Source organism: Pipistrellus kuhlii, unplaced genomic scaffold (assembly GCF_014108245.1).
Source record: "Pipistrellus kuhlii isolate mPipKuh1 unplaced genomic scaffold, mPipKuh1.p scaffold_m20_p_40, whole genome shotgun sequence".
Lineage (NCBI taxonomy): Eukaryota > Metazoa > Chordata > Mammalia > Chiroptera > Vespertilionidae > Pipistrellus > Pipistrellus kuhlii.
Window position 1 is genome coordinate 3,473,845 of NW_023425541.1, and position 22,166 is coordinate 3,496,010.

The following is a 22,166-nucleotide window of genomic DNA, read 5'->3' on the forward strand; positions in this document are numbered from 1 at the left end:
GGATTGAACCCCCAGCATTGGTGTACCAGGACAAGGTCCAGTGGTTGGCAAACTCATTAGTCAACAGAGCCAAATATCAATAGTAGAACAATTGAAATTTCTTTTGAGAGCCAAATTATTTATTTATTTATTTAATTTTTAGATTCATATTTTATTTACAAGCAAGTGAAGACTGTATCCTGTAAATTCTAATTTGGGATGAGAAGAGCAACATAGAAAAGCAGTTGCTGGCTCCATAGTGATATGTGAAAGGAGTTCATCCAGCTATTTCTTTAGACAGATTTTGTTCATAAAAAGGAAAAAAAAAAAGCCACATGATTTCTTCATGTTACATGTGAAAGAATCCAAAAGAAAAACTTTTCAAAATTCTACAGTCTCTGGTCAAATGTGTGAGGTGACAGGAACCTCATTTTCATTCAGTGAGAGCCCCTGCTCCCCAAGAGCAAAAGACTTAATACTCATCAAGAGTGTCTGCTCAAGGAATGGAGAGACCTCGATCTTTAAAAGCCTGAATTTTCATCTCATTTTCCAGCTTGGTCTGCTGTTCTACCCTTTGTTCTTCTAGGATTTCTTCAATGGACACTTGCTGCAAGGATGCGTCACTCTCCTTTTCCAAGTCTGTTTCTCCTAGTAGGGCCACATTTTCTCCTCTGACCACAAAAATCCCTCGAGGAATATCACCGTGTTTTTTGCCCACATGAATATGCTCCACAGTCTGATGTAGCATTAAATTAGCAAATTGGTCAATGCTTCTCAAAAAGCCTATAAGTGTCCTTCCATCTCGCAGCAGGACCAAGTGCTTTTTGTCGATGTCTTCGATAAGGCTGGTGGTGCCGGGAATATAGTTCATTTTGAGCTGAGATAAGGCTGCCATGCAAAGCGGTGGAGGGCCACCAGTGTGTCCAACACCTCCTCCCTCCTACCACAGTCGCAGCCTCGGCGGGACTGGGACAGGAACCCAGACGGGGACCAGCACTTCTGCCCTGGCTTTCAGCAGCTGGGGCACGCCGGAAGCTCCTCCATATTATCCCTCGAGAGCCAAATTTTTTAAACTTAAACTTCTAACGCCACTTCTTCAAAATAGACTCACCCAGGCCATGGTATTTTGTGGAAGAGCCATACTCAAGGGGCCAAAGAGCTGCATGTGACTCAAAGCCACAGTTTGCCGTACATGGCTCTAACCAACTGAGCTACCCAATTAGTATCATCATGCTAGTCTCCTGTGTTCTTTGAACTTAATGCAATTCACTCCTTTCTCAGTGACTCTGTACTATCTGATACCTCTGCCTGGGGATAGTCTTTCTCCAGGTTTTTGAATAGTCAGTTTCCTTCTTGTCATCACATCTCAGCTCAAATATCACCTCTCACAATAGGAAACCAATTCATTATCTTGAAAATGTATCAATAAAGGGAAAGAATCAAACATTTATATTGCCTTTCCTAGATGAACTAAGTTACAAAATAGTAGGATGAGGGGACATGTCTTTTTACGGAGCTATTCCAGTGAATAAAAAATAATAGTAAAATTAGAATATCACCATTCTGCAACTCTTGATAAATATAGATAGTAAGCATCAACAGCTTCTAAGATTAAAGAAAGAGAGACATTAAACATTATATCAATCTTATAAGCATACCAAAGGGATGGAACCCAAGTTTGACTTTGTCTTTGGATCCTGTTGCCAATCTGTAGTAAATGTAGAGGAACTGCATGATAACTGTGCAATTAACAAAATCCACAGTGAGAAACTGAGTTCTTCCACAAAAAAATCACCTCTGAGAGAGGCCTTTTTAAAAAAAAAAAAAATCCTCATCTGAGGATATGCTTTTTATTTTTAATTTTTAGAGGGAAAGAGAGAGCAAGAGTGAGAACGAGAGAGAGAGAGAGAGAGAGAGAGAGAGAGAGAGAGAGAGAGAGAGAGAGAGAGAGAAACTATGTTCTCTAAACATTGTTTGGTTGCCTCCCGTATGCACCCTGACCAGGGATCAAACCCCCAACTGAGTTATGTGTCCTGACCAGGAATCAAATCCACAACCTTTTGGTGCATATGACAATGCTCCAACCAACTGAGCCACCTGGTCAGGACTCAGAGAGGCATTTCTTGACCTCGATATCTAAATTCATACCTATCCAAGTTATTATATTACCCTGTTTGACTTTCACCATAGCCCATTTCAACTGAGTTTTTCCCTACATAAAAAGCAATATAGCATTAACAATTAAGAGAGCTGCCTAGGTTCAAATCTTGATTCCTCAGAAAAACCAAGATGGTGGCATAAGTAAACACCTGAACTTGCACAACCACTTCAAAACTACAACTAAAAGACAAGATGGACATCATTCAGAACCACAGGAAGGCTGGCTGAGTGGAAATTCTACAACTAGAAGGAAAGAGAAAAGCACACTGAGATTCAGAGGAGGTGTGGAAGTGCGGAGGTACAGAGGTGCGGCATGTGCGAGAAGGGTTTGGCAAGTGAGGATGCAGTTGTCTTTTTCCTTTATTTAATTTAATAAATCTTTATTGTTCAGATTTTTACAATTATTCCTCTCCTCCCCCATATCTTCCCTCCACCCAGTTCCCACCCCATCCTCTACCCTTACCCCCACACTGTCCTCATCCATAGGTATACGATTTTTGTCCAGTCTCCTCAAGCATCCCACACCCCCTTCCCCCTGAGAACTGTCAATCCACTCCCTTTCTATGCCCCCAATTCTATTATATTCACCAGTTTATTCTGTTCATCAGATTTTTTTTATTAACTTGTTGATAGATATGTATTTGTTGTTCATAATTTTTTTGGCCAAAACAGGTTTGGCTCAGTGGATAGAGTGTCGGTCTGTGGACTGAAAGGTCCCAGGTTCGATTCTGGTTAAGGGCATGTACCTTAGTTGTGGGCACATCCCCAGTAGGGGGTGTGCAAGAGGCAGCTGATCGATGTTTCTCTCTCTCATCGATGTTTCTAACTCTCTGTCCTTCTCTCTTCCTCTCTGTAAAAAATCAATAAAATAAATTTTAAAAATAATGAAAGAATGAATGAATAACAAATAGCTTGGCACAATACCTGGTATAGGATAAGCATAAAAGTGTTAACTATTATTGCATAATTATTTTTACTTGTTTATTATTTCTTTCTTTTACTAGTATATAAATCCGCTTTTCTGCTCAATTCCCACCACCTAAAACTGCCTAGCATATACATATTATGTGCTCAGAAGTATTTGTTGAGTGAGGGGTCTGAATTAGGGTGTCAAAGAATAAAGACATGTAAGATATTATTTAAAAGGAAGAAAAAATACCTTGCACTTGATTTTTTTCTGATAGGGGAGGTAAGGATATAAGATGGCTACTCCAAGGCTTATAGCTTAAGTACTAGTAATAGGTAGAAGGCTAGTGCTTTGAACAGAAATAGGAAAATGAAGAATTAGAACTAATATTGTTTGAAAATTCTGATAATGAATTTCTTTAGATACAAGTTTGCAGTGATGGCAAAACATGACTGTAAATGCTAGCAGGCAGTTAATTGTAAATGCAGAATTCAAGTTCATGAGAAAACTGTAGCAATGAAGATAGATTTGACTATTGTCTACATCAATGTGACATTTAAATATTCAACTTCTGGTAGGAGCTTCCTGCATCTTTACAAAACAATTTGCAGAAGTGAATACAACGGAAAACAAAATATTTGAACAATTAGATTTATTCTTCTGAAGAAGTCACTGTTACCAGTTTGGTGTGTAACCTTCAAAAATTTTGTATATATTTGCAAACATATATTGGCATACAATATGTAGAGACATAGTAAAAGTGTGAGTGAATACCTACATACCAATCTGGAATCATCCTATATAATAAAGAGCTATCCTATATAATAAAGAGCTAATATGCAAATGGTCATCATGCCCTTACGCCATCATGCCATAACGGCTCAGACACTCAACACTAGTGAGAGAGGAATGGGGACCAGCTGGGCTGTGGCCTGGGATAGGGACAAGCTGCCGGCCACGTGATCCCCGGTGCAAGTGGCTGTACCTGCACCTGTGGCCCAGGTGAGGGACAATTCGCATGCCCCTTGGTCCTCAAGGTCCCGGGAGCCAACGGCTGTGCCTGCGGCCTGGGAGAGGGACAAGCTGCCTGCCCCGTGGTCCCGGGCACCAGCGCCTGCAGACAAACAAAAAAATAGTATGTCCTCTTTCACCAAGACCGGTTTGGCTCAATGGATAGAGCGTCAGCTTGGGGACTGAAAGGTCCCGGGTTCGATTCCTGTCAAGGGCATGTACCTTGGTTGCGGGCATATCCCCAGTAGGGGGTGTGCAAGAGGCACCTGATCGATGTCTATCTCTCATTGATATTTCTAACTCTCTATCTCTCTCCCTTCCTCTCTGTACAAAATCAATAAAATATATTTTAAAAAAATAAAAATAGTATGTCCTCTTTTGCCTCTGACTTCTTTCATTCAATATTATCTGTGAGCTTCATCTAAGGTGTTGAATATATCTGTAGTTTGTTCTTTTTCATTGCTGTGTAGAATTCTACCTTCTAAAAATTAACTTGTTTTATGTATTACTAGAGACCAAGTGCTCAAATTCGTGCATGGGTGGGGTACTGATGGCCCTGCCCCAATCAGGGCTGATTGGGGTGAGGCCAGCAGGGGGAGTGGCGGGAGGTTGACCAGGTAAGGAGGCTGACTTGGGGGAGAGGCCACAGGAGATTGGCCAGCCAGCCCCACCCTCGATAGAGGTGGGGAGTTCAATGGGGGGAGGGGCGCTGAGCCTTGCTGGGGGAGGGGCCACCCCCAATTGGGCTTGTTGGCGCCTGCAGTGCATGTCATAGTGACCAGTTGTTCCAGTGTTCTGGTTGCTTAGCTTTTATATATATAGATAGATTTAATTTAGTTAATCCTTTATTGATGGATATATAAATGGTTTTCAGTCTTTTGTTATTGCAACCACTACTGTATTGCATATGTTTATTTATGCATCTTTGCTAATATGTGTAAGTAAATCAGTAGGATAAAATCCTAGATGTGTAAGTGCTAGGTAAAGATTAGGTGCATTATTATTTTAAATATATATTGACAAACTGCCTTCCAAAGAGGATGTATAAATTTATACACTCACCATTAGCATATATGAGGACATGTTCCCAACATCCTTGCTGACAATTAACAAATATTTTTATCTCTGACAATTTGACAAGTAAAATATTGAAACCTATAATTAATAAATATTTTTATTTAATTTTAAAAATATCTATTTTTACTGATTTCAGAGAGGTAAGGAAAGGGATAGAGAGAAACAGTGATGAGAGCAAACATTGATTGGCTGCCTCTTGCACACCCCCTACTGGGGATGTGCCTGCAACCAAGGTACATGCCCTTGACCGGAATCGAACCTGGGACCTTTCAGTCCACAGGCCAACACTCTATCCACTGAGCCAAACCGGTTTCGGCAACTATTTCTATTTTAATTAAACATATATGCACATGGCTCTGGCTGGTATAGTTCAGTTGCACTGAAAGGTTGTGGATTCAATTCCCGGACAGGGTGCATACAGGAGGCAATTGATTTCTGTTTCTCACATTGATATTTCTCTCCCTCTCTCTATCCCTATCTCTGTCTCTTATCTATCTATATATATATATCTCTATCTCCCTTACCCTCGCTACAAAAGTCAATGAAAAATGTCCTTGGGTGAGGATAAAATTTTTTTTTATTAAAATATCAATATATGCACTTGGTAAAGAAAAAAGTCAAGCAATTATAAAAAGACAAACAATGATTTATATACTACTCCTACTCCTATTTCCTACTTCTCTTGATTCCCTTTCCAGAGACCATCACTACTGTCAGTTTCTTGTATATGTTCTAGATATAGTCTATACAAATCATGCATTTGCAAGTATAAATGGGTGTATATATGTGTGTGCACATGTGTTTGGATATCTCTGTCTATCTGGTCTGGTTTATTGATGAAAATGAAGTTTTCCTTTTTCATGTAAAAATATATCAATACCTATATATACACATCACTTCTCCCTTTTTATTTCACAAACGGTAGCAGGCTATTCGCTTTGCTTTTTTCACTTAATATATCTCTGAGATTGTGTCATATCAGTAGATTTACATCTGCCTTACTCTTTTGTATGGCTGCATCATAATTTATTTAACCAAATCTAGGCATTTCAGTTGTTTCCAGTATCCTGTCATTTAAAACAATCTCTTTGAACATACTAATTTGTGTACTGTGCCAGTATATCTGTTTGATAAATTCCTAGAAGTATGGTTCTGGATCAAAGTATATTATGGCTGATGTGATTCCTTGCCCAACATCCATTCTGTGTCTTCCCCATTGTTTAGCAGTTATAAAGTTTGAAGGGGTGTAATTGATTTCACCCCCAGCTTTTGGCAAGTGGTACCACCATATATCCCAATCAATGTAAGTCCATCCTTATATGCCACAGTCATTGGTTTAGGCAACCCAGGCCTTAACCAATCAATGAATACCATTGTCCTGTCAAGAAGGACAATGGTATGCATTGATTTTGTAAAAGCTTTGTAAAAGCTTTTTACACTAAAAACCCAGGCCTTTATCATATCAGTTGAAATATATTTTCTGACTTTCTTCTTTAACTTTTGACTTTTTTTTTTTTTTTTTTTTTAGAAAAATTCCTGTTCAGGAATGGGCCACTGACCCAATTCAAATTCTTGAAATGTTAGAGAGTATTTGTTGAAGTATTTGGAGGAAGAATTTTTGTTGGTTTGTTTGTTTTAGTTCTTTGCTTTTCTGAGAGACATAACAGAAGGCTAGCTTTGTCTCATCTTTTGGCTGATGTGAAGTCTTCAAATGCTGCAGCCTTTTTGCTACTGAGAAGAGAGTCGCATTTATCTTGAAACTTAAACTGTGGCAGGTGAACTGACAGATGGAAGAAAATTAGGTCTTTGGTTTTAATGTTGATGCATGGAATCAAACCAACTTCAAAGCCTGCTCATCCCCTGGAATTTACAGTTGTACATACCAATAAATCTTCTTTATTGCTTAAGCCTATTGGAGTTGGGTTTTCTGTTACTTACCAATAACAAAGGCATATTTACTTTTAAAATGTTTTGACAAGCTGCCTTCTAAAAGTTATATTAATTTACAATCCAATAAAATGAGTGTCTGTTTTTCCAGACACTTTAAAAAAATACATTATCAGACTTTCTGATATTATCATTTTTATAGGAAAAGAATGGTACCATATGTTTAGCACAATTTTTCTCATAAATAAGGTTAAGCTTTCTAATATGCTTAACTCATGTGTATTTCCTGTGTGTGTGTGTGTGTGTGTGTGTGTGTGTGTGTACTGCTCTTGTTCTTTGCCTAGTTTTCTATTTCTATTTATCTTTTTTCTTATTGCTTTGTTAAAGCTTTTTACACTAAAAAACCCAGGCCTTTATCATATCAGTTGAAATATATTTTCTGACTTTCTTCTTTAACTTTTGACTTTTTTTAGAAAAATTTTTATTGATTTCAGGGAGGACGGAAGAAGGAGAGAGAGAAAGAAACAAATGATGAGAGCAAATCATTGATTAGCTGCCTTCTGCATGCCGCACTCTGGGGATTGAGTCCACAACCCAGGCATATACCCTGACCAGGAATCAAACTGTGACCTCCCACCATTTTTTTTTTTTTTTTTTTTTTTTTTTTTTTTTTTTTTTTTTTTTTTTTTTTTTTTTTTTTTTTTTTTGTGGCTGTAAAGTTTGCGAGATCTGGCTGGCCAAGGATCCTCCTGGTGCTTGCACCCTTCCCTGAAGGCTCTCAATAAAATAGATTGTTCCTACGAAAACAAACAAACAAAAAAACAACGAAAAAACCCTGTGACCTCCTGGTTCATAGGTTGATGTTCAACTGCTGAGCCTTGCTGGCTGTTTTTTTTGTTGTTGTTGTTTTTTGTGTGTATGTGTGTGTGTGTGTGTATGTGTGTGTGTGTGTGTGGTTGTTTTTTTAATGGAAAAATATATATAACATAAAATTTACCACTTTAAAGTGCACAATTTAGTGGCATTAAGTACATTAACAGTGTTTGTGTAACTATCACCACAATTTATTTTTAGAACTCTTTTTTATCATCTTAGAGAAACTGTACCCATTAAACAATAATTCTTCATTGTCCCTTCCCAACAGACTCTGATAACCTCCATTCTTTCTGTCTCTGATTTTCCTTTTCTACATATAATACTATACATGAGTGGGATTATACAATATTTGGACTTTTTATTATGTCTATCTTATTTCACTTAGCATATTATTTTCAATATTCATATTTATGTAGCATATATCAGAATTCGATTCATTTTTTATGGCTGAATAATATTCCATTGCATGTATATACCATATTTTATTTACTCATTCATCAGTTTATGAACACCTGAGTCATTTCTACTTTTTTGCCTATTGTGAATAATGCTGCTGTGAACATTGCTATGTAACTGTCTGTCTGAGTCTCTGCTTTCAGTATCTTTGGAGTGTAATTGTTGGGTCTTATGGTAATTCTATATTTAGCTTTCTGAGAAGCCACCAGTTTTCTTTTTCTTTTTCTTTTTTTCTTTTTTTTTTTTTTAATAAATCTTTATTGTTCAGATTATTACAAATGTGATCCTCTTCCCCCCCTCAATTGCTCCCCTTCACCAGGTTCCCACCCCACCCTCTGTCCTTTCCCCATCCCCCATTGTCCTCATCCATAGGTGCACAGTTTTTGTTCAGTCTCTTCCCGCACCCCCACTCCCCTTTTCCCTGAGAATCGTCAGTCCACTCCCCTTCCATACCTCTGATTCTATTATATTCACCAGTTAATATTGTTCATCAGATTTTTAAATTCCCTTGGTTTTTAGATTCACTTGTTGATAGCTACATATTTGTTGATCATAATTTTTATCTTTATCTTCTTCCTCTTCCTAAATAACCTCCTTCAGCAATTCATATAATTCTGGTTTTGTGGTGATGAACTCTTTTAGCTTTTTTTTATTTGTGAAGCTCTTTATCTGTCCTTTGATTCTGAGTGATAGCTTTGCTGGGTAGATTATTTTTGGCTGTAGGTTCTTGTTATTCATCACCTTGAATATTTCTTGCCATTCCCGTCTGGCCTGCATGGTTTCTGTTGAGAAATCAGCTGACAATCTTATGGGTGCTCCTTTATAGGTCACTACCTGCTTTGCTCTTGCTGCTTTTAATATTCTCTCTTTGTCTTTTGCACTTGGAATTTTAATTATGATATGTCTTGGTGTGGTCCTCCTTGGATTCCTTTTGTTTGGGGTTCTGAGGGCTTCCTGGACTTGTAAGTCTATTTCTTTCCCCAGGTGGGGGAAGTTTTCTGTCACTATTTCTTCTAGTACTCTTTCAGTATCTTGCTCTCTCTCTTCTGGAATCCCCATAATTCTGATGTTGGTTCGCTTGAAATTGTCCCAGAGGTTTCTTACACTATCTTCAACTTTCTGGATTCTTTTATCTTCTCCCTTCTGCAGAGGAGTGTCCTCTGGCTCTTTGTGTTCTAAATCTTTGTCTTGATTCTTGCCATCTTCCAGTCTGTTTTTAGGACTTTGTATAATATTTTTTATTTCAGACAATGTTTTCTTCATTTCTTGTTGATCCCTTATTATTTCTAGTTGCTCCCTTTTCATATCCTCATAGGTCTCATTTATTTTATCGGCCTTTTTTAGGATATTGTTGAATAACCTTATAACTGTAGTTTTGAACTCAATGTCCAATCTTTTCTTTTCCCCCATCTCCTTCCTTTGTGTCCTTCTTCTTGTCTGCATTTTAGTTGTTTCCCTGATTTGATGGAATAGCTTTGTGTGCTAGGTGTTCTGGTAGAGCCCAGTAGCACAGCCTTCCCAGTTACCTGCAGTGGACAGTCTTGGTGTAGCCCTTTGTGGGCTGTGTGTGCAGTCTTGTTGTTAAGCCTTGCTTATTGTTGGTATCACTGGGAAGCGTTGATCTCCAAGCCAATTGGCTGTGAGGATCAGCAGTGACTCAGCTAGGAGGGTTTCCGTACTCTGCTTGAATAGGGCGGGGTCTCGGGGTGGCGCAGACAATCTTTGGTTCCCTGTCAGTCTCGCCTTAGAAAAGTCCTGTTCGTGGAGAGTTTTGGAAGATTGGTTGCAGGCGGCGCATGCACCTCTTTGGTAAAGGCGCAGACAAGCTTTAGATTCCTGCAAGTCCCTCCTTAGAGAAAGCCAGCCTCTGTGAGAGCTTCTGTGCTCAGCCACAGGTAGGGCGGAGTCTCGGGTTGGTGCAGACAAACTTTGTTTTCCCTTCGGCTCCTCCCCAAGACCTGCAGTAATGGCCTCTGGCTTCACACACCTCCAAGAGATCTCTGCCCACTGCCTGACAGTCTGGCCTCTCCCTGTCTGGGGCCGTTTATCAGAGCAATAGGGTGATTCTGTTTTCCTCTTGGACAAGAAAGCCAGCCGCGTTAGCTGTTCACCCTCTCCGCGCCAGGAGTAAGCCAGTAGCGAACTTAGCCCAGCCCGCCCTCTCTGCATGCAGGGAGTAAGCCAGCAGCAATCTCGGTCCGGCCCTTCCTCTCCACACCGGGATTAAGCCAGCGCCTTTTCTCTCACACAGTTCTCCATACCTTCACAGTTCCTGAGGTTCAGCGTGCCTTCTCTCTCCTTCCCAGCTGGCAGAGCCTCCTCTCAGCCAGCCGTCTGGCACTTCAGGGCAATGCCTCCCCTGTTTTTCAGTTCTAAATTCAAATTTGTTGTGGTAGGCTGCATTCGGGTGTCTACCCTATGCCGCCATCTTGGTTTCTCTCCACCAAATAGTTTTCCACAGTAACTGCAAACATTTTACATTTCCATCATCAATGTACAAAGGTTCTCATTCTTCACATCCTCACCAATTCTTGTTATTTTTTATGGTTTTTTATTGTTGTTCTTAATCCTCACCTGAGGATATTTTTCCATTGATTTTTAGGGAGAGAAGAAGAGAGAGGGATAGACAGAAAGAAACATCAATGAGAGAGAAACACATCAACTAGGGCCTGGACCAGGGAGGTGTCTTCAACCAAAGTATGTGCCCTTGACCAGAATTGAACCCAGAACACTTTGGTCTGCAGGCTGACGCTCTATCCGCCGAGCCAAACAGGACATTTTATATTAATTAGGATGGCTATGAATTTCTTATTCATAGCCATCCTAATTAATACAAAGTGTCTTGTGATATTTTTTTAATCCTCATCTGAGGATATTTATTCCATTGATTTTTCAGAGAAAGTGGAAGGGTGGAGGAAAAGGAGGGATGTAGGGATTTGGGGGGGGGGGGGGGGGTTTGTAGAGAGCTGGAGAAACAGCAAGCTGATACTCTAACCACTGAGCAACACAAGCCAGGGCTCATTGTAATTTTTATTTGTATTTCTCTAATGACTAATGATGTTGAGCACCTTTCATGTGCTTCTTTGAAGAAATATCTGTTCAAGTCCTTTGCCAATTTTTTTTTTCATTTTTAAAAATAAATCTTTGTTCATATTATTACAAAAGTTCCTTTTTTTCCCCTCCACGAGGTTCCCACCCCACCCTCTGCCCTTTCCCCACCCCCCATTGTCCTCATCCATAAGTGCACAGTTTATGTTCAGTCTCTTCCCTCGCCCCCCTCTCCTCTTTTCCCCGAGAATTGTCAGTCCACTCCCTTTCCATACCTCTAATTCTATTATATTTAACAGTTAATATTGTTTATCAGGTTTTTTAATTTCCTTGGTTTTTAGATTCACTTGTTGATAGTTACATACTTGTTGTTCATAATTTTTATCTTTATTTTCTTCCTCTTCCTAAAGAACCCCCTTCAGCAATTCATATAATTCTGGTTTGGCGGTGATGAACTCATTTAGCTTTTTTTTATTTGTGAAGCTCTTTATCTGGCCTTCGATTCTGAGTGATAGCTTTGCTGGGTAGATTATTTTTGGCTGTAGGTTCTTGTTATTCATCACCTTGAATATTTCTTGCCATTCCCATCTGGCCTGCATGGTTTCTGCTGAGAAGTCAGCTGACAATCATATGGGTGCTCCTTTATAGGTAACTACCTGCTTTGCTCTTGCTGCTTTTAATATTCTCTCTTTGTCTTTTGCTCTTGGCATTTTAATTATGATGTGTCTTGGTGTGGTCCTCTTTGGATTCCTTTTGTTTGGGGTTCTGTGTGCTTCCTGGACTTGTAAGTCTATTTCTTTCACCAGGTGGGGGAAGTTTTCTGTCACTATTTTTTTCAATATGTTTTTGGTATCTTGCTCTCTGTCATCTTCTGGGACTCCCATAATTCTGATGTTGGTTCTCTTGAAGTTGTCCCAGAGGTTTCTAACACTATCTTCAACGTTCTGGATTCTCTTGTCTTCTTGCTTCAGCAGAGGAGTGTCCTTTGGTTCTTTGTGTTCCAAGTCTTTGACTTGATTCTTGCAATCTTCCATCTGTTTTTAGGAGTCTGTATAATATTTTTTATTTCAGACAATGTATTATTTCTTGTTGATCCCTTATTACTTCTTGTTGACCCCTTATTATTTCTAGTTGATCCTTTATTATTTCTAGTTGATCCCTTTTCATATCTTCATAGGTCTTGTTTATTTTATCAGCCTTTTCTAGGAGATTCTTGAAAAACCTTATAAGCATGGTTTTGAACTCTAAATCCAGTCGCTTTTTGTCCTCCATTTCTTCCATTTGGGATCTGTTTCCTTGTCTCAGCATTTTCGCTGCTTCCCTGAGTTGGCAGGGGGGGAGGATCAGCTGTATCTATGCCAGGAGACAGCCTTATTTGACTAGACTTGGAAAACTGCAAGAGCCTCTGTGCTCAGCTTGGATGGGGCAGAGTTTCAGGGTGGAGCCTACAGCCTTGGCTTCTGATTATCCCCGCCCTATGAGGTTCCCAAGTCTCAGTGTTCCTCAGTGTCCTTTGGTACTCGCTGCCAGCACCTGTGAGAGAAAGGTGCCTTAGAGTTTCGCCCGCTACCAGACAGTCTAGTCTCTCCCCCAACAAGCCCACAACTGGGGTTCAGTGCAGTTGGAAGTGGGGTTAAGAGCAGTCCAGAGCTTATGTCTCCTTCCTGCTAGGGCAATCCTGCGGCTCAATCAACAGTCCTCTGCGCGAAATGTGCGCCACTAGGGGACTCTGCCTTTCACTGCTCCCCTGAGCTTCCGCCTTACAGCCCAGATTCCCTCTGTATGAGCCTGGGGCCCGAGAGTCTCGCCCAGAACTGGAGTTCAGTGCAGTTGGAACTGGGGCTCAGCCCAGTCCGGAGCTTTTGTCTCCTTCTCGCTAGGGCAATCTAGCAGCACAGTCTACAGTCAATCCTCTGCACGCAATGTGTGTGACCCCGGGGCTCAGCCTTTTGCTGCTCCCCTGAGCTTCTGCCTTACAGCCCAGATTCCCTCTGTATGAGCCTGGTGCCCGAGGGTCTCGCCCAGAACTGGGGTTTAGTGCTGTCGGAACTGGGGCTCAGCACAGTCTGGAGCTTTTATCTCCTTCCCGCTAGGGAATGCCAACCAGGCACTCAATTGCCCCTCCTCTCTGGCTCCATCCTCTCTGTGCACGCACTGTGCCTTAGGCTTTTACAGCTCCTCTGATTTTTTTCCTGGTTTTCTCTTTCCTTCTTGTTGTAGAATTTCCAGTCAGTCAACTTTCCTATAGTTCTGGATAATGTCCACTTTATATTTTAGTTGTATTTTTTGAAATTGTTGTGTGAGGCTGCAGTTAGGCAGTTAGCTATGCCGCCATCTTGGTTTCTCCTTGGGATCTTTTTTTCTCCATTTTATTTATTTATTTATTTTTAAACATATTTTATTGATTTTTTTTTTTTTTTTTTTTTTTTTTTTTTTTTTTTTTTTTTTTTTTTTACAGAGAGGAAGGGAGAGAGATAGCTAGAAATGTCTATGAGAGAGAAACATCGACTAGCTGCCTTTTGCACACCCCCCACTGGGGATGTGCCTGCAACCAAGGTAAATGCCCTTGACCAGAATCGAACCTGGGACCTTTCAGTCCACAGTCCGATGCTCTATCCACTGAGCCAAACTGGTTTCGGCTATTTTTTTTTAATTTATCAGTTACAGTTGATATTTAATATTATATTAGTTTCAGATGTACAGCATAATGGTTACTTATTTAATTTATGAAGTGATCCCCCAATAAGGTGAGTAGCCACCTGACACTATACATAATTATTACAATACTAGAGACCCGGTGCACAACATTTGTGCATTGCGGGTACGAGGGGGTGGGGGTTAGGAAGGGGGTGCGTGTCCCTCAGCCTGGCCTGCATCCTCTTGCAGTCTGGGACATCCCTATGAGGAGAGTGGGCTTAACCTGGCAGATGGACATCCCCTGAGGGGTCCTTAGCACTTCACAGAGGTGGTAGAGCCTCCCACCACCACTGCTGCACTCGCCAACCATGAGCCATGAGCCTGGCTTCTGGCTGGGCAGTGCCCACCCTGTGGGAGCACACTGACCACTGGGGAACAGCTCCTGTATTTAGCATCATAGCGACCAGTTGTTCAGTTGATTTGCATATTAGGGTTTTATTATATAGGATTATTGACTATATTCCCCTTGATGTACTTTATTTCTTCTTTTGTTACCTGCAGTTTTATTGAAAAGACTGTCAATTCCCCATTGAATCTTCTGACACCCTTGTTGAAAATCAATTGACTATGTGAGAGTTTATTTCTGGGCTCTGTATTCTATTCTGTTCTTCTATTATATATATGTGTCCTTAGGCCAGTAACACACTGTATGGGTTATAATTGCTTTGTGTTGTTTTAAAAAAATATATATATATCCTATATAATAAAAGCCTAATATCAACCTTTTCTTTGTCTGTTCAACCAGTTGCTATGATGCACACTGACCACCAGGGGCAGACACTCCAACCAGTGGGGTAGTTTGCTGCTGGGGTCCAGCCAAGGACTGGGCGAGTTGGGCAGGACATGCCCTGGAGCCCTCCTCTGGTCCCTCCCTGGCTGACCAACTGCTGGAGGTCCCTCCCTGGCTGGTCGGCCTTGATTGGGCTTGATCAGGACTGGGCGAGATGGGTTGGATGTGCCCTAGAGCCTTCCCACAGTACCTCCCTAGCCCTGATCATGCACAGGTGGGGTCCCTCAGACTGGCCTGCAGGCATCGGAATGAAACTGGCTCTCTTGGTCTGTAGTTTTCTTGTGCTGTTTTTGGCTTTGGTATTATGATGATGCTGGCTTCATATAATGAGTTAGGAAGTGTTCCTCCTCTTCAATTTTTTTGGAAGAATCTGAGAAGGATTGGTTTTAATTCTTCAAATGTTTGGTTGAATTCACCAGTGAAGCCATCTGGTCCTAAGCTATTCTTGATTGGGAAGTCTTTGTTTACTGATCCAATCTCCTTGCTAGTTATAGGTCTTTTCAGATTTTCTATTTCTTCATGTGTTGGTTTTGGTAGACTGTGTGTGAAAGGGACATGTTTATCCATAGAATACTTTTGTATTCAAAGTGTGTGGATGATTTTCCCACACTAAGCAATTCTCCAGGTCTCAGCAGATACCAACTGGGTGGTCTACAATTTAACTCAATTCTGACACTATCTACCGTACTTAGTATATTACTGGTTTATTATAAAAGGATAAAGCTCAGAAACAGCAATATGGGCCTGGAAGGCACAGTTCCCCCTTTTATTCCTAAGTTTTGGGATTGGGGGAGCAGAATGATTGTTTGGGACCTGGGAACTTGTGTGAAGTGTTGTGGAAAGAAGGGGCAAGGGTTGAAGTTAGTTGGCCCTTACTGACCCCTGGTGAGATTGTGGTCCCCTCACTACTTTTCTTCACTTTTCTTCAAGGCATTTTGTTTCTTTAAAGTACAGCAAGAGCAACTTTTTGTCAAAAATGACAAATGCGGGGAGAGGGGGGATAACAATATGGAAGAAGTACACAAAGGCATGGGGTAAGGAGTGTGCAGCCACCCTCTCAGTGCCTCCACATGTTCACCAATCTGTAAGTTCTCCAAACCCCTTCTATGAGAATTTTTATGGAAGTTTCATTACATCTACATGATTGATTAAATCATATGCCATTGGTGATTAAGTCACTATCCAGCCCCTCTCTTCCCCAGAGGTCAAGGGATGGGGCTGAAAGTTCCAATCCTCTGACCACAGGGTTGGTTCCCCTGGCTCATCCCGCCCCCGCTCCCAATTCCTGAAGCTATTCAGAAACCCCTACCCACCTGTCTTCTGGTTTATTTCTTGTTCAACTCTTCTCTTTCTGTATTGATCTGTCTGACTTAATTATCCATTCTTGAAGTGGATTGTTAAAGGTTGCAACTTGTAAAACTGTCTAATTCTCCCTTCAATACTGTTAATTTTTGCTTCATGTATTTTAAGGCTCTGTTGTTAGGTTAATATATATTCTATATTCTTGCTAGATCAAACCTTTTAGTAATATGTAATGTCCACCTGATCTTCATAGATAACATAGCTACCATTTAGCATTATGCTGGAAGTATTAACCAATATAGTGAAATGAGAAATCAAAATAAGACATATAGCCCTAGCTGGTTTGGCTCAGTGGATAGAGTGTCAGACTGCAGACTGAAGAATTCTAGGTTCGATTCTAGTCAAGGGCACATGTCCGGGTTGTGGGCTTGATCCCTAGTAGGGGGTGTGCAGGAGGCATCTGATCAATGATTCTCTCTCATCATTGATGTTTCCATATCTCTGTCTTCCTTCCTCTCTGAAATCAAGAAAAAATATATTAAAAAGCAAAACCAAGGACTACATAAAAATAAAAGGCTTTTTTACAGCAAAAGAAACCATCAACAAAACAATAAGAAAGCCCACTGTATGGGAGAACATATTTGCAAATGTTACCATTGATAAAGGTTTAATCTCCAACATCTACAGACAGCTTATACAACTAAATAAAGGGAAGATGAATGATCCAATTAAAAAATGGGCAATGGACCTAAATAGAATATTTTCAAAAGAAGACAGAAGGCCAAAAGGCACATGAAAACATGCTCAAAGTCACTAATTATCCGAGAAATGCAAATCAAAACAACAATGCGGTACCATCTCACACCTGTCAGAATGGCCAACATCAACAAATCAACAAAAGACAAGTGTTGGCGAGGTTGCAGAGAAAAAGGAACCCTCGTGCACTGCTGGTGAGAATGCAAACTGGTGCAACCACTGTGGAGAACAGTATGGAGTTTCTTCAAAAAACTGAGAATGGAACTCCCATTTGACCCAGTAATCCCACTCCTAAGATTATATCCCAAGAAACTAGAAACACCAATCAGAAAGGATATATGCACCCCTATGTTCATAGCAGCACAATCTACAATAGCCAGGATTTGGAAACAGCCTAGATGCTCTTCAGCAGATGATTGGATCAAAAAACCATGGTACATCTACAAAATATATATTAAAACAAGCTTTACTGAGATATAATTTGTGTACCATGAATTCACTCATTTTAAATGTACAATGAAATGATTTTAATAACTTTACAACGTTGTGCTACTATCATCACAATCCAATTTTAGAATATTTATATCACCCAAAAAAGATCCCTCAAGCCCAGTTGTTGTCACTCCCTGTTCCCAACCCCCAGACAATCACTAATCTACTTATTGTCTCTATAACTGGCATGGCTCAGTGGTTCAATTTCCAAAGACCCAATAATTCCACTCTTAGGTATTCCTCAAGAGAAATGAAAGCATATGTTCATAAAAAGTCTTATAGCTCTCGGCGGCTGTAAAGCTTGCGAGGTCCAGCCGCCCAAGGACGTCGGATCCATTGTCCTCCCAGCGCTGCGACCCTTCCCTGAAGGCTCCCAATAAAACAGATTGTTCCTAAAAAAAAAAAAAAAAAAAAAAAAAAAAAAAAAGTCTTATAAATATTCATAGCAGCTTTATCCATTATGGCCCCAAACTGAAACAAATTGCTATATATCCTTGCAATAAAATGGAATGAACTGTTGTGCACAACAACATGAATAAGTCTGAGAAACATTATGATGAGCAAAAAGAAGTAGACAGAGCCGGGACCGGTTTGGCTCAATGGATAGAGCGTCGGCTTGGGGACTGAAGGGTCCCGGGTTCGATTCCGGTCAAGGGCATGTACCTTGGTTGCGGGCATATCCCCAGTAGGGGGTGTGCAAGAGGCAGCTGATCGATGACTCTCTCTCATTGATGTTTCTAACTCTCTATCTCTCTCCCTTCCTCTCTATATAAAATCAATAAAATATATTAAAAAAAAAGAAGTAGACAGAAAAGAGTGCATGCTATATGAATCTATTTATATGAAATTCTAGAAAGGTACAATTAATCTTTAGTGAGAGAAAGCAGAACAGTATCCTCTGGGGCTAGAGGTGGTAGGGATTGACTGCAAAGTGATACCAGGGACTTTTAGGGGTGATGGTAGTAATTTACATGAATGCATACATTTTTGTCAAAAACAATTATATGGGTGCATACATTTTGTCAAAAGTCATCAAATTATAAACTTAAAATGAACTTTTTAAATGTCATGCCTCTATAAATTTGATTTCAAAAGAAAAAATACAATTCTACAATAAAAAAAGGATGAAGTACTGATACATGCTACTACATGGAGGAAACTAGAAAACATTATGCTAAGTTAAAGAAACCAGATACAAAAAAAAAAAGATACTGTAGAGGGCCACCTGGGAAGATACCTGGACATTCTGTAGATTGTAGCTGACTGGGCCCCGGATATTGGCAGAATCATGTCAGTTGCACTCCCGCCCTGGGAGTGTGGAGATGTTCTTAGTTACTGGCTTGTGTTTGTCCAGGAGGCAGGAGTGGGTGGGACCTGGGCCCTCCAGGGCTCCTTGTTTTCCTGTGAAACCCCCTTGGTGGATTGGAGAATAAATAGATGTTCTGTGTGGCTCAAAAGGTTGTCAGTCTGCCTCTCCAGCAGAGGAGTTTGGCAGCCCTCCCAGCTCCCAGTTTAAAATCTATCTCTGTGTCTTCTCTCTTTATTTCTAATGTTTCTCAATCCCTGGCCTCCTCCACTTAGAACCGGTTTGTTTATCTCTCTTTCTGTGCAGGAAGCGGAAAGGAGAGATCCCTGCCACATCAGGCCCCTGTAAGATACAATGTGTGATCCCATTTATGTGAAACAGTCAGGAAAGAGAACTTTATAGAGACAATAAGTAGATTAGTGATTGTCTGGGGGTTGGGAACAGGGAGTGAAGACAACTGGGCTTGAGGGATCTTTTTTGGGTGATATAAATGTTCTAAAATTGGATTGTGATGATAGTAGCACAACGTTGTAAAGTTATTAAAATCATTTCATTGTACATTTAAAATGAGTGAATTCATGGTACACAAATTATATCTCAGTAAAGCTTGTTTTAATATATATTGCTTTCAGAGAGGAAGGGAGGTGAGAAACATCAATGAGGAGAGAGAATCATTGATAGGCTGCCTCCTGTATATTCCCCACTGGGGATGGAGCCCGCAACCTGTGCATGTGTCCTGACCAGGAATCGAACCATCACCTCCTGGTTCACAGGTCAACCGGGCAAAGCTTATTTTTTCAAAATATGTTTTTATTGAGAGAGAGAGAGAGAGAGAGAGAGAGAGAGAGAGAGAAAAAAACATTGATTGGCTGCCTCTCTCATACCCTATACCCCTCCCCCAACCAGGGATCGAGCCCACAACCTGGGCATGTACCCTGACTGGTGACTTTTTGGTGCACGGGATGACACCCAACCAACTGAGCCACACCGGCTAGGGCAATGAAGATTGTTTTAAAAAGATAATTAAGCCCAGCTGGTGATTGACCATATGGTCCAACAATCACACTCCTTGGTATTTACCCAAAGAGTTGAGAACTTGCCGAAACCGGTTTGGCTCAGTGGTAGAGCGTCGGTCTGCGGACTGAAAGGTCCCGGGTTCGATTCCGGTCAGGGCATGTACGTTGGTTGCGGGCACATCCCCGGTGGGGGGTGTGCAGGAGGCAGCTGGTCGATGTTTCTCTCTCATCGACGTTTCTAGCTCTCAATCTCTCTCCCTTCCTCTCTGTAAAAAATCAATAAAAATATGTTTAAAAAAAAGCGTTGAGAACTTTATGTTCACATAAAAGTCTGTGCTTGAATGTTTATAGTGCTTTATTCATAACTGCCCCAACTTGGAAGCAAATAAGCTATCCTTCAGCAGGTGAACTGATAAATAAACTGTGGTACACCCACACAATGATATATTAATCAGTGCTAAAAAGAAATGAGCTATGAAAAGACATGGGGAAACATCAAATTCATATTACTAAGTGAAATAAATCAATCTGAAAAGGCTACATATCAGATGACATTCTTGAAAAGAAAAAACTGTGGAAATGTTACTGGAATAGGGACCTGGCGCCTGAGTTCTATCTGGTAATTTCACAAACTGAGCTCAGGTGACTATGAGGGAACATTTATTAAAGCTGGGGACAGCAAAACAAGAAAGGGCTTAGCATAGAAGAAGCAACAGGAGAGCCTAGATAGGCTAGGCTGCCCTAGCTCTCAGGGAAGTCAGAGAAAAGGGGGCCGTGGTTTCAGGTTCAATTAGCCTGAGACAAGGGACTGTTGCCCATTGCTCCTCTGGTTGCAAACCTCATGGGGTCCTTTAGAGCTTAAAGATACATACCTGAGGGGGAAGAAGAGGAGAAAGGAAATGGCAGGGGCTGCTCCCCAGAGGGAGAGCACCCACTGGATTATTTTTTCTTGAGGCTTTATCTTTTTCTTACAGGTGGAAATTGTAGGGGATGTCTCAGGAGAGGGTTTCAACAGAATATTCATCAGTTTTCTAGGTGTGCTCCTTCAGGGTCATGATATCTATTGATTGGTTAGTGTCAGGGCAGGGTTTCATTAGTCATTGCAGCTGGTGCTGGTGTTGCCCACCTGGTTTTGCTGCTTTTCTGGGCCTGAAGCTAAAATACAACTGACACATAGATGTTATTTCTAGGGAGGTGGCCTGTATCTGCTGTAAATTGTTCTGTCATTTTGTTTTCCTATCTATCTTAGTTTCCCTATTTCACTGGTCCTGGCTTACTGGCTTGTTTCATAGACAGTAAAAAGGTCAGTGGTTTCCAGGGATTAGAGGGAACAGGGGGATGAATAGGCAGACCACAAAAGGTTTTTAGGACAGTGAAACTATTCTTTATGCTATTATAATCCTATCTAAAAAGAGGGAATATGCAAATTGGCTGTGCCCACAGCAGAGGCAGGGATTCCGTAACATAAGATGGCTGCATCCACAGTGGAGGCCGAGTTTCCATAAAGAGCTTTAGCATTAGTGCCGAGACCGGTTTGGCTCAATGGATAGAGCGTTGGCTTGGGGACTGAAGGGACCCGGGTTCGATTTCAGTCAAGGGCATGTACCTTGGTTGTGGGCATATCCCCAGTAGGGGGTGTGCAAGAGGCAGCTGATCGATGACTCTCTCTCATCGATGTTTCTAGCTCTCTATCTCTCTCCCTTCCTCTCTGTACAAAATCAATAAAATATATTAAAAAAAAAAAAAAGAGCTTTAGCATTAGTGAACAATCAGCAGGGACCTGAGGATGCGTGGTGCTGAGCAGGGGCAGGGGACCTGAGGCTGTGCTCTCCCACCTGGCAGGGCTTGACGGGGGACCTCAGGCCACAGCCCCATCCCAGACACAGGCTGGGGGACCTCAGGCAGCGGACAACGCCCCAGTGCCAGGACAGGGGATCTGAGGCCGCACCCCCTATCCAGTGGGCCTTGATGGGGGTGGGGCCAGCCAGGTCTGGGTCTTGTGCAATTTCTAGGCGCATGTGGGTGGGCAGGGACTTGACTCTTGTTCCCATGGCGTGCCCCAGACCCTGACAGGAGGAAGATTTTCATATACATTTTACTAATTTTCTTTCATCTGACACTTCTATTATAGAAAAAGGGCAAATAACAATATTAAAATATTTCCTCTAGCTGAAACCAGTTTGACTCAGTGGATAGAGTGTCAGCCTGCAGACTGAAAGGTCCCAGGTTCGATTCTGGTCAAGGGCATGTACCTTGGTTGCTGGCACATCCTCAGTATGAGCAGGAAGCATCTGATCCATGTTTCTCTCTCATCGATGTTTCTAACTCTCTATCCCTATCCCTTCCTCTCTGTAAAAAATCAATGAAATATATTTTTTTTAAAAAATAAAATGAAATAAAATGGTG

General features: G+C 41.1%; 1 protein-coding gene across 1 annotated transcript; it reads right to left on the bottom strand.

Annotated features, from left to right (window-relative positions):
- Positions 1-253: 253 nt before the first annotated feature.
- On the bottom strand, positions 254-1,046 carry LOC118704164 (U6 snRNA-associated Sm-like protein LSm1). The gene is made up of 2 exons (XM_036411557.2): positions 406-1,046; positions 254-356 (listed from the first exon to the last, which is right to left on the bottom strand). The coding sequence occupies exon 1, from the start codon at positions 872-874 to the stop codon at positions 476-478; it is 399 nt and encodes a 132-aa protein (XP_036267450.1). The 5' UTR covers positions 875-1,046; the 3' UTR covers positions 254-356; positions 406-475.
- Positions 1,047-22,166: the final 21,120 nt, after the last annotated feature.